The 17,982-nt window shown below is 35.4% G+C and overlaps 1 protein-coding gene across 1 annotated transcript in view; it reads left to right on the plus strand.

The window, feature by feature from the left end:
- Positions 1 to 268: 268 nt before the first annotated feature.
- Positions 269 to 17,982, plus strand: part of LOC147075721 (trace amine-associated receptor 9) — a 229,679-nt gene continuing 211,965 nt past the window's right edge. Inside the window, exons 1-2 of the mRNA XM_085942045.1 lie at positions 269 to 511; positions 1,825 to 1,950. Coding sequence (XP_085798171.1) covers positions 269 to 511; positions 1,825 to 1,950 — 369 coding nt within the window. The remainder of the gene's footprint in view (positions 512 to 1,824; positions 1,951 to 17,982) is intronic.

Raw genomic sequence — 17,982 nt, forward strand, 5'->3', positions numbered from 1 at the left:
TTTTATAAACACGTAAATAATTATAATCTTAAATAATGAGTATGCACGTCTGAAAATAATAACTTTTACCCTCAAAATACTCTGTGGAATTTGGTCTAACAAAAAAACTAAGTAAGTACAATAATATTGTTTTTATCAAAATACGTACAGTAAAAAAATGTGACTCGATATTGAATCAAATATAATGAGTTGATTAGTTGAAAATTTTGTTAACATACATAAAAATATGAGTAAATTAATATAGTCAGATGATTTTAAAGACATCTTCATGCCTAAAGTGTCAGTTAATATGTTTGACGCGAAAGCCACGTGGCTGACCGCTCCACCGCTGTGGAACAGCTCCTGTTCTCACCCCCGGCTGGCCCAGGCGGAGTTCATCTCAAATTTGACCGTGGGAGACGTCGTGAGGGCTTTCGTCATCATGATGATGTCGATTGGGATAGTTGGTGCAAATTTACTGGTCATCTGTGTGCTGAACAGCCGGCGGTACTCCAGATATATCAGCAGTCAGGTAAAAATACATACTTTTTAATAAAATATTTTAATTAGTTTTTAATAATAATTCAAAATATTTCAACGAGAAGAGAAGCAGATCATTTATATACCAGCGGTGAAGACTCCAACTACGCTGTTATTTAAAACCTATCTTATTTAAAAATAATTTATAATTAAGTACCAATATATTAACGTATTGAAATAATAGCTTCATTTGTTTATACTGTACAAAGATAATATAATTTAGTTAATTTGCCAACGACATCTGTTTGTAGCTATGGCACTAACACAAAAAAAGTTTCTAAGTAATTTTAAACATACAATACATACTTTCAAAAAACACATAACATTTAAAAATCAGTATAATACTATCACGTGACCTGAGGCTGTAGGTATTTAAGCCTAAGAAGCTCTCAGGTGCGAGGTAATTTTTATAAATATATACATTCATTTAGCCACGCTGGACTCGATGCCAAATGGTCTTGCGGTCAAAATGCCCAACTGTCGAGAAGTAGAATTTTCTAGCAAGAGTTCTAATGTCAAAATTGGTGTAATACTATCGCATGACCTGAGGCTATAGGTATTCAGGCCTAAAAAGCTCTCCGGTGCTAACAGCGATGTAATTTTTATAAATATATAAGTACATTCATTTAGCTACGCTGGACTCGATGCCAAATGGTCTCGTTGTCAAATAATAAATACTGTAAAGTAGAATTTTCTAGCCCGAGTTTGAATCACGGTTGGGCATTACTTTTTATATCTATTTTTTTGCCTTTTGTCTTTTTTCGTGTAACATCTATTATAAAAATGTAAAATATAATATTATTTTGGTTCGGTAATATACTGAATATAAACATAATTCAAATTCAAGTGTTGTAAATATGGCTGTCCTAGGACTTTTTTCAATTATCTACAACAGCATACCTACATTCAACAGGCACTCTTCACCAATAATAATACCTATACCCTCTCGCACTGTCATCATCGTCCGTCATTGGAAACAGGTTGTTCGAATCTTCAACGCCAGTAAGTTATAATGGTTGAGTCTACCGAAGATAGATTTATACTTAATCCAAAATCAACGGATAGGATTCAGTTAAAGTTGGATTAACAAAAACAATTTTGTTTTAAAACAATTACACATAAATTGTTTCAATGTAATTATAGTTGTCAAAAAATAAATCCATTTTATAAACTTGTTATGATACTATTGTTATGGAATAAAATTACGCATGCAATATTTAAATAAAGCTTCGCTCCCGTGCATTCAAATGCAGCAACATTTTAAAATTTGAATAATAAATTTGATTTATATTTGTCCCGTTGCAGCCTCGCTACCTCTTGACTTCCCTCGCCCTTAACGACTTGTTCATCGGAGTCCTAGTCGCACCTGTCGCCTTTCTACCTGCACTCTACAAATGCTGGCCGTACGGAGAGATATTCTGCCAGATACAGGTAAAAACTGCTACAAATCTACACATGAAAATATAGTAATAGTAACTCGTATATGAAACACAAAATGGATTTCAGCCGTTTATATTTTTGTCACACCTGTTTCATTCACTAGACTGAAAGAGTTACAAAGTCTCCTGTTATACACTTAATATTAGCTATATATATATACTTCTTCTTCTTCTTCTTTGTCCATATCCGCCCCTTAACTGGAGCATATGGACACCACGCGGCGCCTCCAAAAATCCCTGTCGCTCGCCAGCCTTCTTGCTTCGTTCCAGGTCAAACCAGCATCCCGTAGCTCTGCCGTATACACTCTGTAAATTGTATTTAGCGGCCTTTCAGGTCGCCGGAAGCCGGTAGCCAGGTCCAACGTCGCCTCTTCACTTTCAGCGTGATGAGAGGCTGCTTGGTGCGTTCTTTTATCTCCTCGTTGCTCCTAAAGCACAGTTGCACACCCAGTATTCGTCGCAAACATCTGTTTTCGAAGCTCAGTATACGGTTACTCTGAGCCTTCGTAAGGTGCCATGATTCGCTACCGTAAAGCAGCACCGTCAGAATGCAAGCGTCGAATAGGCGGCATTTGGTTTTGACCGAGTACAATCGTGAGTCCCAGACAATTCGCATCGAGTTGAATGTTGCTCCAGCCATTCCCATTCGGATAGCGAGCTATTTCTGCAAAATGCCATCTCCCGTGATGTGTACTTCCAGGTACTTGAAGCTGTCGACGCTCTCGACGTTTCGTCCATCGCTAATCAGAAGGAAATCTGTAAATATAAATACACTAGTCAATATACATTTTGAATAAAGACTTATGTCCACATCGTGTAAATGTGACCTCTAGTAACCCCCCATGGGGTTAGATCAGTCGTGCGCTGCTTGGGGTATATGAAAAATAATTATTATGGACGGTTACTATCAATTGACTTTTCGGCCATACTAATTCGTATCAATTAGATCTAAAGTTAACTAAGAACATACTACACATAAGTTCGCCTAGTTCAGAATAATTCATATTTTGAATTATTATATATTTTATATTTCATTTAGATGTTTTTCTTAAAATATATATCAAAGGTTTTTTTCAAAAGTATGTACTTAATTTCAAATAAAACTGATAATTTAAAACCTTGTGTTATATTCAGTTGTCGATAAAAAAATATTTTATTCTTAATAATTATAAGTAAAATATTTAGCGTATTGTATAGTTAATATTGTATTCCGATCCGACTAAAACTCAGTGACACTAGTAAAATGTCCATCGCAGTAATATTCATTACGTTTTTAGAATATATGACGATTTTCTAACACTAAGTAAATAGGATTAATTATTTTTCATTTAATAAAAACTTTCTCAAAGATGCATGAAGATTCCTTACTAGTCGATTAGTTATAGCCTACTTTCTTAATTAAAATTATTTTAATTACCTATTTATTTACGTATTTAAATACTATTTTACATTTTACCAAAATATATATTTTTTGTCGACTTGGTCAATCAGACGGCACGTAAAAATTTCACCAATATCCAACGAGCTATATAATATAACACAATCCAACAAATGATTGAACTAATTTGATACATACAACACATGCAAACGATTACACACATATTGTAAATAACACAATTACACAATGTCAAAACCTGAGGCTATAGGTATAGCAGCCTAACACGTTTACATTATAAATATTCATTATTTTTTTTGGTGCTGTACTTGATGCGAAACGGTCCCTTTGACAAACCGCTAAACTACCGAGACAGTAAAATTTTCTCACCCGATTTTTAATCCTTACTGGGCATTAGTTTTCATGTCCATATTTATAGCATGTTACATTTTTTTCGTGAAATATCTATTATAAAAAGCTAATTCAGTAAAACACTGAATATGAATAAAATTCAAATTCAAGTTCTGTAAATATGGCTGTCTTAGGACTTTTTTTCAGTTACCTACCACAGCCTACCTACCTTCAACAGGCAACCTTCACCATTGATATGTATATATTTAGGTCGTTAAGTCGTCATTCGGTAACATATTTAAATAATATAGTTTTTATATAAACGCATTATTTTGTCAAGTTTCAAAATCGTTTTTATTATAATCTAATTGTAGTAAATCGCAAACAATAGGTTTTGATTTATGTCGAAAATTCTGTAAATACATAATAATACAATTTGTATATTATAAATTTACAATTTATCACTGTGTTCAAATAGAACAATTCCAATTTATATTAACAAAATAATTCCTGCATTTTTCGCAGATATAAACTGCAAACAATACATTTACTTCCGCACCAACAATGCCTGGTTTTTCAAAAAAAATACTATTTATTTTTTTACGGCAATTGAATGTATTCAGTGTCAACAAAGCTATAATTCGGGATCCGGGAAATTGCTTCAGATAAACACGCGCCCGGGCGATGTTTGTTTGAACATAGAGGATACTATGATGCACATTCTATTGCATTATTGCAATGCAGTTTAAACTAATCCTTGCAGAGGTTAGATCAGTATCCATAACTGTCGACACCGAGAATAATTCATATTTATTTATTTATATAAAAATAAAACATCGTATACACAACAAATGAGAATTCAGGATGTCCACAACATGACAATTAAATTTAAAAAGAATTGATTACATATACAATTTCAAAAACAAAATACACGGCACACCACTGAAAATGTCTGTTTCAGGGTAGCGCATTGATTAGTCTTGCAGCCCTCGCTAAAAGTTCGTGATAAGACTTGACACGACGAAACAGACGATCATGGCTTTGGCCACTTCGGTAATTAATGGGTGCATATAAAGCCAAATTCTTCAGTTAAGTTAAAAGTGGAAACCACCCCTCTTGAGAGCAAGTAAAAATGCATCATGGGCAAAAGTTATATATTGAAAAGCGAGCATGTCTTGAAGAAAGAAGAGCAGTTGGCAATAGCAAGAGCAATTGTTGAATGGTTTGGTTTGTCGTCTAAAAGCTTACTAACAATAATATGGAGTCAAAAATTATGCCAAGATCTTTCACCTCGGATTGAAGCTCTAATGAGCCATTTGACATATCAGAGTGTATTAGTTAATGAAAAGACTGTCAACTACTATATACTATCAGTGGATTTTAACCAACAAGTTTTGACTATACTCAGAGATACATGAACTATTTGTATTACAATATTTATTGGAAATAACATAATTCCATCCAACTATAATCTTTCATCTCAAGTACTTACGAAGTTTCTTGTGAGCATATTTTAGAGCACGTCAAAAATAAGTTTCTTCCATGTGTTTATGTTAATATACAACTGATTTCCTTTCAATAGCAATTCTTCCAATGAGTATTTTACAACTATTTCCCTAAGGTATTCTCACTTTCCATTTTATTGGAGGTAGGCTACTTCTGATATTAAAACATGTTGCCTGTTTTAACTTCCCGCCAATTATCTGCGCGGTCAAAGTCACGACTTTTAATGGGTCTAAAATATGGCCTTATTCCAGGTTTTCCATGTATCCATAGTAAGAACTGCGAGGCTAATACATGTTCCCCTTCTGGACGTAAACTTTTTTGGTGAAGTGCTATGTTTTTATTCGAATCCAACAGTTGTTGAAGAACTCGAAAAACGAAACCGTCAATTCCTTCATCTCGTATGTTTGCTATTTTTTTATTTCGATCTCGCTAGTACATAAATAACATAAATAAACTATCTAAGTATTACAGCTAAATCTTATTAATATTCTTTTACTATGAGTTTAAGATTAAAATGTAATAATTATCATGATTTAGCTAAAATTAAAAAGCTTTGACTGTTTTTAACTTACTGATAGACGTAAAGGGAGGCTTCCAGTTGACGTCTTTCATAATTCGGCTTGACATTGATGGCTTATAATATGCATAACAGCTGATGAATAATTTTAGGCGATACCTACGGAAGCGTGTTGAAACAGAGCGTCCACAAATACATGTTCAAATTATTATTTGCACGATCTATGCTGTTGCACAAATATTTTGAATGTGTACACACCGCGCAACATGAACTATAAACTGTGGGAACGAATGGAGATTCATTGATTTAATTTACCTACCTGATGGTCACAGCAAGTCTTTCCTTCGCTGGTATAAAATTCTGCATATTTTTTGTTTTAGCTTAGTTAGAGCTAGTTTTAATACATTATAATTAATAAAATACAAATGAAACTTATTATTTACATATAAAATTTAAGCTATCCCCAGTTATAAGATCACCCGAAGTCGATTCCTGCTTAATCAACACAGTTAATGTCACTAGGTATATTAATAATTACTGACAAAAATAAGCTACCCTGTACAACGAAACGACCCGTATTGAGGGAGACGCAAAATGCGGTGATTTGATGCAGCGATCGGAATTCCGAATTGGAGGAAGATTACAGAGGATAGATTGGACTGGTACGCTGATATGCGGAGGCCTGGTTCCATCTAAGGCAGTTGCTCCATTAGTAATAATGTTACGTTACCATGTCACGTAGTAGTAATATTACAAGAATAACCTACAGGTTTGTAAGTATGCGCAGGATATGGATCGGCTTAAAATGAAATTGCTTGAATTTGCCCTTCCCTTTCAAGTTTGGGCGGGAATGGGTGGAGTAAAATAAAAATAAAATATTTTACGAAATATTGTAAACATGGGGAAATTTTATCAAATCTGATCATTTCTATTGCTTCACCTACAACTACAAAATGTTTTGTCAACAATTTTTCTTATTGTTGGTTTTTTTTTGTAACCTTAGCCATAAAATTTTTATTTGAAGCTTTCAACCGCAGAATTATTTTTTTGCAGAAAAAAAGAGAGAAAAAACAGCGACGTTTTATTTGCGAACTATAAATTTCGAGAGCAAATAATTCATTCGTACGACAACATAATTTACGTGGTATGAATGATATATATGTGATCATGAATGGTGGTTTTTATTATCGTTTCGGTATAAAAATAGAAGCCCTAGAAATTTGTCAACATACTTCTAAAAGCACTTAGTTTTTCTTCCTCCACCTATAATGTATGTACACCTGTTAAGGCTATACCTCAGCTGAGGCATGGCCTAAAAAGATCGTGACTAGGCAATGCGCGGAATGCGGGTCGCGGGTGCAAATGACGGAAGCCAAACGAAATATAATTTGTCATAAAAGTTCAACATGCGTCCTTTTAATGTTATGTTTATTATTATATTCGTAATAACAATAGTATATTCATTGACATGTTTTCTTTTTTAAGTACATACGTAAAGTTTTTTAGTCATCTTTACACGATTTAAGAAGATTTTCATCTGACGCCATGACAAAACGGATCGACGTGCAGACGCCTCGACTATCGCTTTCCGATTGACAACGCGGCCGTAATTTCGTTCTACATACAGTTCAAAATTATTTGCTGTTTCACTTATGTACGCTCTTAAGTAGGCTACACTATGGCGTAAATAACGTTAATCACACACCAAAGTCGTGCACAAATATTTTGGAATGAGACAAAATAAACCTTGAGATTATACAATTTCTTTTTATTTTTTGTTTAAAAAAGATAAATTGAGCACATAACAAATTATTTATTCCAGACTTTCACAACATTTAGAATAAAAAGTACATGTAAAATATCAACTTAGTAAAGAAAAAAACAAAGCAATAAATTATGTCATAGCAAAAGAAATAAAATAAACAACAATAATAATTCAAGAAACATACAAATTAAACAATAAAATATAATCGTAAAAAAATACATAATGCATCGCTAAAAAGGTCGATATCCACTAAAGAGTGTATTGACAAGCCGCACAGTCCTCGCTATTGGTGCCTGGTGAGAGGTACGAGATTATTATGAGACATTTAAAGGGTTATCGAATAAGAGATATAGGTATATTTTTAATTTAGCTCTCAATAAGTTGATTGTGTGATGAGCTGTATAACATGTTGCATTATCTTGTTGGAACTACATATCGCCCAGATCAAAATCATCTAATTCATGCCAAAAAAATCAGTTATCATGTTTCTGTAGCGTTATCTACTATTGACAGAAACTGCATTGCAATTTTCGTTTTCAAAAAAATAAAATCCAATTCCAGGCGATAATCCACACCAAACGGTGTTTTTTTGTGGATGTATTGGAGTCTGTATGGGGTATATTCTGAATTTTCACTCTATATGTGTCAATTTTTCATATACGCTTATAAGTTGCGCGAATCGACGATAGATTTAAAAAGTAAATTTGGATAATTTGGAAGCGTTGTTCAAATATGACTCTAATCATCATGATTTTCCAGATTATACTGATCAAAAATATCAAAAAGTTTGCGCAGTATTATAGCTCGGTTTGACAGTTAACCATTTTGTAAGTTCTATCTAAACTAAAAAAAAAACACTCGTTATTTCTACTGAATACTCGATGTTAGATGATTATTTAAATAAATTGATGTAGTGTTGCATACACACACTAAAGCCGTGATGATTCTAACCAACAAAAAATTTGTAATGAATTAATTTCTGCCGACTCTTTACGTATGTATATAAGTATACTCCTGTCATGTGTCAGACTGACAGGAGGTGGACGGCCGCCATGTTTCATTTTCGTGCGCATTCCTGTACGCATCTATTTTTTATAGTTTTCTTATTCAGCCGATAAACCACTAACTGCGTTGAGTGCGGTTCAAAACTGTATGGATACGGCTGTAAGTTGATATTGAAAATAATGGAGACTTTTTTGTAAGGCATCAAAAATATAATACTAAATAGTAAGTTCCACACCTTACATAGGGAGCAGTACAGTGTAGCTAGTAATATAATAAACCATCATAAAATATGTATGTCTTGACTGGAGATAGTCAGAAACTTCGTACCTTGGGAAGAGAGCAAAGAAATCAGGTGACTTGTGTTGAAAGGAACCAGATGTGGTATGGTGGTGTTCTCCTTCCTTTCTCCCCTTACCAAAGACTAGATTTTTGAGCGGTTCCTGAGTAGTATACACAGCTATTTCATTTAAAGACCGTCGTCTTTAAGATAATATGATTAACCTTCAGGGATGTGTTTAGATTAGCTGACGAGAAGATGATCGAGAAACTATAAGGCTTTCACGAAAGTTAAAGTATTAAAGTTTATTCAACAGAATGCAAATACATACACAGCAGTCATATACGCGATATAAAGAAATATGTGTAATATATAAAGGACGCGAGCGCCTGTCACTTTTTTTATATATTTTTGTATATCATAATAATTAGTTAACTGACTTCTTCTGTATGATATTCTGGTGAGGGTTCATAGTCCAACAACTAAATTAGTATACTTCTGTAGGTATTTTATCATCTTATATAGATATGGCACCCAACTCGAGCAAGTCAGCAGCTACGTCTATCTTGGACAGCAGGTGCCCATAGACAGAAGCATGCACGATGAAATTGTTCGAAGAACAAAGCTGGGATGGAGTGCTTTCGGACGTCTGAATAATATCTTCAAGAGTGACCTACCATTATGTCTTAAGCGTAAGGTGTTCAACCAATGTGTGCTACCTGTGCTCACGTATGTGCGAGACGTGGACACTCAACACGAGAGATGTCCAAAAGCTAAGAGTCGCACAGCGAGGCATGGAGAGGTGTATGTTGGGCATCACGCGAAAGGACCGTAAGAGTAACGAATGGGTTAAGAAGCAGACAGGAATACGCGATGTAATAGACATTGCCAATCAGCTGAAATGGAGATGGGCGGGGCACATTGTTTGCCGATAAGACGGCCGCTGGACAAATACCGTCATCCAGTAGCACCCGAGGGGCACGAAACGGCCACAGGGTCGCCCTAAAAGCCGCTGGATTAACGAACTGCTAAAGTTCAGCGGAAATACTTGGCAACGAAAGACACAGGACCGAGAGAGTTGGAAGAAGCTTGGGGAGGCCTTCATCCAGCAGTCGATTGATCCCGGCTGATGATGATGATATAGATATTATTTATTAGCCCTTATCAACTTGTAAATTTTGATACATACTCTGTAACTTGGAATGTCGTATTATGACAGTACGTCTCTTCACTACTCCTCCTCCGCTAACTGATCACGTTGCTTTCGCACGATTTAATTGTATTTTTAGCTTTGACTAAGCCCCTGTTATAGACAGTGATAAGATGTAGGCGTCCTCATTAATTTTTTCATTAGTTTTTTTTTCAGTTTTTCATTTCATTTTTGCATTCGCCTAATGAAATCGCTTCGGATATATATATATCATCATCATCATCATCATCAGCCTGAATCTATCCACTGCTGGATGAAGGCCTCTTCAAGTTGCTTCCACTTCTCTCGGTCCTGTGCATTGCGTTGCCACGTACTTCCGCAGAACTTTATCATTTCATCGATCCAGCGGCCTCTAGGTCTACCTTGTGGACGTTTTGTACTTCTTGGATACCACTGGATGACTAGATTTGTCCAACGATTGTCTCTTCTTCGAGCTATGTGTCCAGCCCATCTCCATTTAAGGCTTTTAATAAACTCTATTACATCGCAAACCCTTGTCTGCTTCCTTATCCACTCATTCCTCTTTTTGTCCTTTCGCGTTATGCCCAGCATGCACCTCTCCATACCACGTTGTGCTACTCTAAGTTTCTGGATCTCTCTTTTACTTAGGGTCCATGTTTCACACGCATATGTCATCACGGGAAGCACACACTGGTTGAACACTTTGCGCTTTAGGCACAGTGGAAGGTCACTTTTGAAGACATTATTCAGGCGGCCAAAAGCACTCCAGCCTAGCTTTACTCTGCGAACAATTTCATCAAATATACATCCATCTATAGATACTTGTTGTCCCAGATAGATGTAGCTTTTCACCTGTTCGAGCTGAGTGCCATTGATGAGGATCTCTTTTTGGCCTGCAAAGCAGTTGAACATGACTTTCGTCTTTGTTACATTTATTTTCAAACCTACTTTGTTGCTTACTTCAGCGAGTTCCTGCATTCTGCTTTGGAGGTCTTCTGAGTCTTGCGAGAAAATTACTATGTCATCGGCAAAGCGCAGATGACTCAGGTATTCTCCATTTATGGGGATCCCTTTGTCATTCCAGTCAAGTTGCCTGAATAAGTCTTCAAGGGTAGCTGTAAATAGTTTAGGTGAGATTGTATCACCTTGTCGGACTCCTTTGCTGATAGGAAATCTGCGCGATGGTTTATGGAGATTTACAGATGCTGTTGCGCTACTGTATATATTATTGAAAATATTTATATAGCGTCCAGGGATTCCTTGTTTTCTGAGTGCGTCGAGTATTGAACATTTCTTTATCGAATCAAACGCCTTCTCATAGTCTATAAAACCCATGCATAGTGGCAGTTTGTATTCCTGGTACCGCTCTATGATTTCTCTGACGACTTGGATATGGTCCATAGTGCTGTATCCTGCTCTAAATCCGGCTTGTTCTCTCGGTTGGTTCTCGTCTAGTACATTTTGCAGACGGTTTGAGAGAATTTTTGTGAACGTCTTGTAGAGAATAGGGAGTAGACTTATTGGACGATAATTTGCTAGGTCTTCTCTGTCACCTTTTTTGTGAAGAATGAAAATGCTGGCATTTTTCCATACCTCTGGGACATCCTCTTTGCATATGCAGGCTGTGAACAATTGTGCAAGTACTTCATTTGCATCCTTTCCTGCTTTTTTGAGGATATCTATCGTTAAACCGTCTTCCCCGGGGGCTTTCCCACTTTTCATGTAATTTAAAGCATGGGTTACTTCCCAGGATGTAATTTCGGGAGTATGGTCTTCCGAATTTCCATTTCTCTGAAGATCTAAGTCTATAGTCGTATTGTCAGTGTCATCACTGTAGAGATCGCTGTAGAACTCTTCAACTCGGCTTAACAAGTGTTCCCAATTTCTGACGATAGAACCATCTTTTGCTTTTAGTGCTGTGATTTGACGTTTTCCTATCGACAAGCATTGCTTGTTTTTGTTTAAACTTCTGCCTGCTTTCACAATTGCTTGTATGAGGTTTACATTGAATTTACGAAGGTCTTCTCTAATCTTCCTTCGGAGGGTTTTGCAAAGTGATGAAAACTCCATATCGTTTTGCGCCTGTCTATCGCTCTTGGTTTTCCTTCTCTGCTCCATAAGATTCAATGTTGCCTTCGAAAGCTTGGTGGAAGGTGTAACTTCTGAGCTTTTTACGCCTGTTTTTTCTGCACATTGTAGAATAATATTCGTTATATCCTCCGCGTTGGATAGGGAAACGGTTTCGTTCTCATCTAAGAAAGCCGATAGTGCATTTTTGAGTTCATTTTGGAATTCAGTATTGTTCTGCAGGTATACGCGAGCATTTGACTTCTTCTGCAGTTTGGATCTTTCTGATTTGACGTTCAATCTTATCTTACATCTCACCATCCGGTGATCACTGCCGGTGTTAAACTGATTGATCACCTTACAGTTTAAAAATGTATATTTTCTGTCAGTGAGGATGTAATCGATTTCGCTGGTCCTTCCTGTCGGGCTTCTCCACGTCCATTTACGTGTAGGTTTATGTTGAAAAAAGGAATTCATGATGTGAAGATTGTTGGTTTCAGCAAACTCCACAAGCATGTCCCCTCTACCATCCCTTGAGCCATGTCCGAAATGTCCGACCGCTACGTCATCTCTTTGGTATGATCCAATACGTGCATTGAAATCTCCCATTATGATGTTGAAGTGGCATTTACTTTTATTTTTCAAGGATGTTATTTCCTCGTAAAACTCTTCCACTTTTTCATCAGGATAGCTCTGTGTCGGAGCATATACTTGCAAAATCTGAATGCGGTACCTAGCATTGATTTTAAGTATCACGCTTGCGACCCTGTCAGAAATGCAGTTGAACTCGACTATGCGGTCCCTCCAGGCTTTGTTGACAACAAATCCAACACCGCTCGTGCGTCCTTCATCGGTTCCTTTGGAGTACAGCACATGTCCGCTTTGTAAAGTAATAATACTCTCACCTTTACGCCTTACTTCGCTGAGTCCGACAACATCCCAGTGGATATTCCGGAGCTCTTCTTGAAACTCTACAAGTTTGGCATCGCTGGACAATGTTCTTGCGTTATATGTAGCAATGGTCATCTGTTGGCAGCCTTTTCCGGGTCTCCGGGGATTTTTAGCACCCTCTGCCTTCCTTCGCTGATCGCTGCCGTGATCAGTATCAGGTTGGCCTCCGGAGAATGAGGGCCGGGTTCTAGAAGTTTTTGTTTTCATATGAAGGTTTTGGACATAACACACCACGCTGTCCAGACGGGTTGGTGTGTGGTTTTTCTGTCTGGGTGATCCTTCCCGTAGCCAAAGGTCTCTCGTTTTAAGGCGCCAGAGTTTCGCCTTGCACCCTTCTCTATTAGCTACAGATATTATGTTGCGTTATACAGCACATTATCTGCATTGCCCGGGGGACGCCACGCGGAGGCTAGAGATAGGATTTGCTGACTTTCTTGGACAGTGGCGTCTCAACATTTTTAGAGGTATACCGAATATAGGTGGACGTTGTTTTATAAGTTTTTAAGATAGGGTCTATCAAAGTTCACTCTGTGTGCTTCCATCTACTTTTATTTTGTTACTTATTTTATTTATTTTCTTATTTTATTACTTATTCTCTGTATTTTTATTTTTAAAAAATATTAACACTTATTTTATGTCATGTCGTGAACGCTTTGAATTTATAATTTGTTATGTTCATTTTATGTAAAATAAATTTGATTTGAAATTTGATTTGATTAATACCTGAATCTCACCTCACCACTCCACCTCTGCTATCTGACTACTTTACATACTTTTGATGATAGACAGACAAAAATCTATATTTTGTTCTATGTACCTATGCAGTGGCGGCTCGACGACGTGCTAGGTGGTGAAGCTTAGCCAATATTAACTCTACATACCTAACTTCTCATATTATACATTATGTACCAAGCTACTTATGATACTAATATGATGTTATTAATGAAGAAATGAGTAATATTTCAGAATAAATAATATGATTACCTGAGTCGTTACATACTTAATCACAAATCTAAAAAGCGTGCTTAAAAATATTAACCTAAATAACAATTATTTATAGATTTACCATTGTCAGTTTTGAACAGCGACATACAGCGAGCGTTTTTACTCACCTAGGGGTTATTTGATTCGCACTCCAGTATGCGTATAATAGCGTTAATTCATTCACATCCTTTGTAGAACGAGATTTGTACCACGGCGATGAGATGGGACTGAGTGACCCCGGTCAGCGAAAAATAGATCCATAGCATTCTTAATTTGTACATAGGTGTCACCGTAAAATAGGTTATATTTAATTTAATTAATTATTTCAATACCACATAATCATCATTATGGCATTGTTATTACATATTTTACAATTATTGTTTTATTTGTTTGTATAATATTAATAACTATATCTACAAATTTGCGATGGGTTTAGATGGATTAAATATATTACATAGTTCATTTAATCATGTAATTAGGTAGGTATATAATGAAATTGATAAAAATATCGGACGAGTATTTTTGACATTATAACGATGTGGGGTTAGCCCCTACGAACCCTTAAAGTAGAGCTACCTCTGTACCTACGTATCATGAAAATGAGCAAAAATTTCTAGATCGCATGTTCACACTATAAAGTTTTTTATTACTCGTAGCTTATTATATTGTTTATGTTAGTTAAGAATAATTAATTGTCTGCTAATAAATTCTTATCAAATTGCCTTATAATATCAAGGATTAGTATGAAATAAAATAATTGGATTTTAAAAGATTAATAGGTATTTGATGACATATTTTTAATATCCTATATATTATTAAATCGTAAAATTTGGCACGGTTTGAAATACCAAGACTTACGGTATGCTATTAAATACTCATTAAAATCTTTCTATAGAAGAGCGTTATCAGCTGAGATAATACTCCCCCACCATAATATTACCATTATGGTATAACAAACATGGCAGAACTTTAGCCATCAAAGTAAATGTCCTCATCAATAAATCTAAGGATTTACTAAACTAATTATCACAAGCTTTCACTGTGGTTAGTATTATATTTTAATCTCAGAATTATTATGGTATATTATGTATCTTCTATCTACACAAATAGATTTATATAAGAGATTAAGTCATTTTTTATAATGAAAAAATAATTATTCAATTTTCTTTCACGGTATAAAACACAGTTGCAAAAAGTTCTTATTTTACTTATGTTACTTATTCATCCTGTCACACCCCAGTATTGGGGCATAGAGCAAGCACAAGGTTGCGCCACTTTCCTCGATTCATTGCCACGTCATATTATGAGACATGCAGCGTATAGATTGCCTTTAGCATATAGAGAATAATGTTGAGGTTGTGTCACAAGGGTAAGGAGTACCTATCACAGGAAAACATGCCCTAACTAGGGACTGCAATACCGAATGAATATATTAATACCGGTATTTCGGTATGTCTTATTGAATACCGGTATTCGTCAAAACATATTATTATAAAAATAAAAAAATACCTATCAATACATATAACTATTGAAATCTATTTAAAACACTATTTTAAACCAACCTAAAGTACTTTTGTAAATATGCATAGATCATAATATTTTACAACAGCTCCGGGTACAAAAAAATCTCTTTGAAATTCAATGTTTGTTGGATATACTATCAACGTTAGATCAATAGTTATAAAATAATTGGAAATATTAGCCACGAATGTTATCTTTTCCGAAATATGTTAATTTATCGCGACAATTATTATTCGGAGGATTAATTGAGGGATTTTGTTTTAATATTATTAAATTTAACCTTTGTTTGTTTCAGTCAATATATTTACATTTTGACAGCATAAAACTTATACATTACATTTAATATACAATATCGTAGTAAGTAATGTCAAAATAACATTAATTTCAATTTAGAAAAACATAAATGTATATGCTTTCTTAATACTGAAAATAGCGGTAAGTATATGAAATTTTTGAAACCGGTATTTCGGGATTGATAAATAATTTATTACCGGTATTGAAATCCATAGCCCTAACCACATGTAGCGTATCTTCGTGATTGCTTCAATCTCCGAGGGTGTCATGTCCATTCGAAGTGTTTGTAACGCAGTTGTACCAATAGAACCAATGGTGACATTGATCAACTTGCCATGTCTTACAACTATACGGGAGATCAGGTGGCACGCACGCGTTAAACAAACGACACTTGGCACTCACATAATACAACCATGACCTCCATGCGACTCCAAGTTGTAGGATTGTAGCGCCAAAAGAAGAAGAATTTGGTAATTTACTAAATAAGCAGTGCCAAAATTTTTTCTGTTTCAAATGATATGACATAATTGCCTAACAAATATCCAATTTTAACGTTTCTTTTTCTAGCTAACAGTTCTTTTCAAATTTCTGCTAAAATAGAAAAATCATAATGTTTGATATCATTTTTTATTATAATAATATACCTAATATATTTATTGTAGCTATAATACTGCTATAAAAGAATAAATTTATTGTTATTTTCGACTATGCGATAACTTCTTGTAGTATCCGCCAGAGAATAATATTTTCCTGGTAGTTTTTGGGTTATGTGGCCTGGTTTTATTGCCTTTAATATTTCACCCCTATATATAAAATAACGGAAGAAAAACGTGCAAGAGAATGCATTACGCATACTTTAGAGCAAAGCATTTACATAAAACAATCATATTTTTTATTATAACTAACCTTATATTTATTTAATTTGGTCTCAGTATTTTATATTATGACCAATATAATAATGCAACAGTTAAAAAATATTATCAAGGCTGGATAAACCTTTTTTTTTGACAATTTTCCGCGAATTATCGTCAGTAGAAATTTTGACATAATTCAGTAGTAGCAGTAGGCCCGTTTTGATTGAAGATAAAAATGCCCACGGCTCAGCATCCAGGGAAACCCTTTCTTTTACATCGGCCATCCAATTAAATCGAAGCATATTCTTTGAACAGTAAACAACGTAATAACACACTTGTCAAGTAAAAAACGTACTCATGTAAAGTTACACCTTCATTTTCTCCTTTGAGTGTTTTTAATTAAGTATTGTATATATATTTTTTATTGTCTCTAATCACGATGGCCGAGTGGCTTAAATGTCGGCCTATAACGTCGTGTATTGCAGGTTAGAATACTGGGTCTAGAACATGTATTTTTCAATCTGTGTGGATGGACCTAATAGGTTGAGCAAATAGCTAACATCCATCTCTCGTAAAAATAACTCTGTAAAATAAAAACTAGAATTGAGATCGCAAGGAGCGCCTTTCTCAAAATGAGACGCCTCCTTAGCAATCGAGATCTTAACCTAGGTCTGAGACTGCGTATGGTACGTTGTTATGTTCTCTCAATTCTTTTCTATGGTATGGAAGTATGGACGCTAAACCAAGAGATGTCACGGAGACTTGAAGCTTTCAATATGTGGCTGTATAGACGCATCCTCAAAGTTCCTTGGACTGACCGGGTGAAAAATGTTGAATTTCTCAATCGATTGGGAAGGACTAAGAAGTTCTACGTAGTATCAAAACCAGGAAACTACAGTACCTCGGCCACATTATGAGAGGACAAAAACACAGCATTCCCCAACTTGTCATTCAAAGAAAGATCAATGGGAAGCGTAGCAAAGGACGGCGCCGCATTTCGTGGCTTAAGAACCTTCGTGATTGGTAAAAGTGCAGCTCCACTGAACTGTTCCGGGTAGCAGACGACAAAGATAAGATCGCCTTGATGGTGGCCGACCTCCGCTAGGGGATGGCACAATAAGAAGAAGAATACAAACCTTAGGCTCCATACAATCTTATTAGGATCGGACATGGTCAAAAAATCGTATTTTGAGTATTTTTTATTGATTTTGGAATTTTAATTTTTTTTTGGAAATTCAATTCAATGTCTATTCTGTTAATCATGCTAATGTAATATTGATATTTTATATTTAAGGCTGTGACCATCTATGGACGTTTATACATATTTACTCGTAAATCAGTCTCAAATTAATTGTGATCCATATTGCCGTTTATAAAAGATTTTAA

Source organism: Rhyacophila brunnea, unplaced genomic scaffold (assembly GCF_057557595.1).
Source record: "Rhyacophila brunnea isolate RB1 unplaced genomic scaffold, BYU_Rbru_1.0 scaffold_14, whole genome shotgun sequence".
Lineage (NCBI taxonomy): Eukaryota > Metazoa > Arthropoda > Insecta > Trichoptera > Rhyacophilidae > Rhyacophila > Rhyacophila brunnea.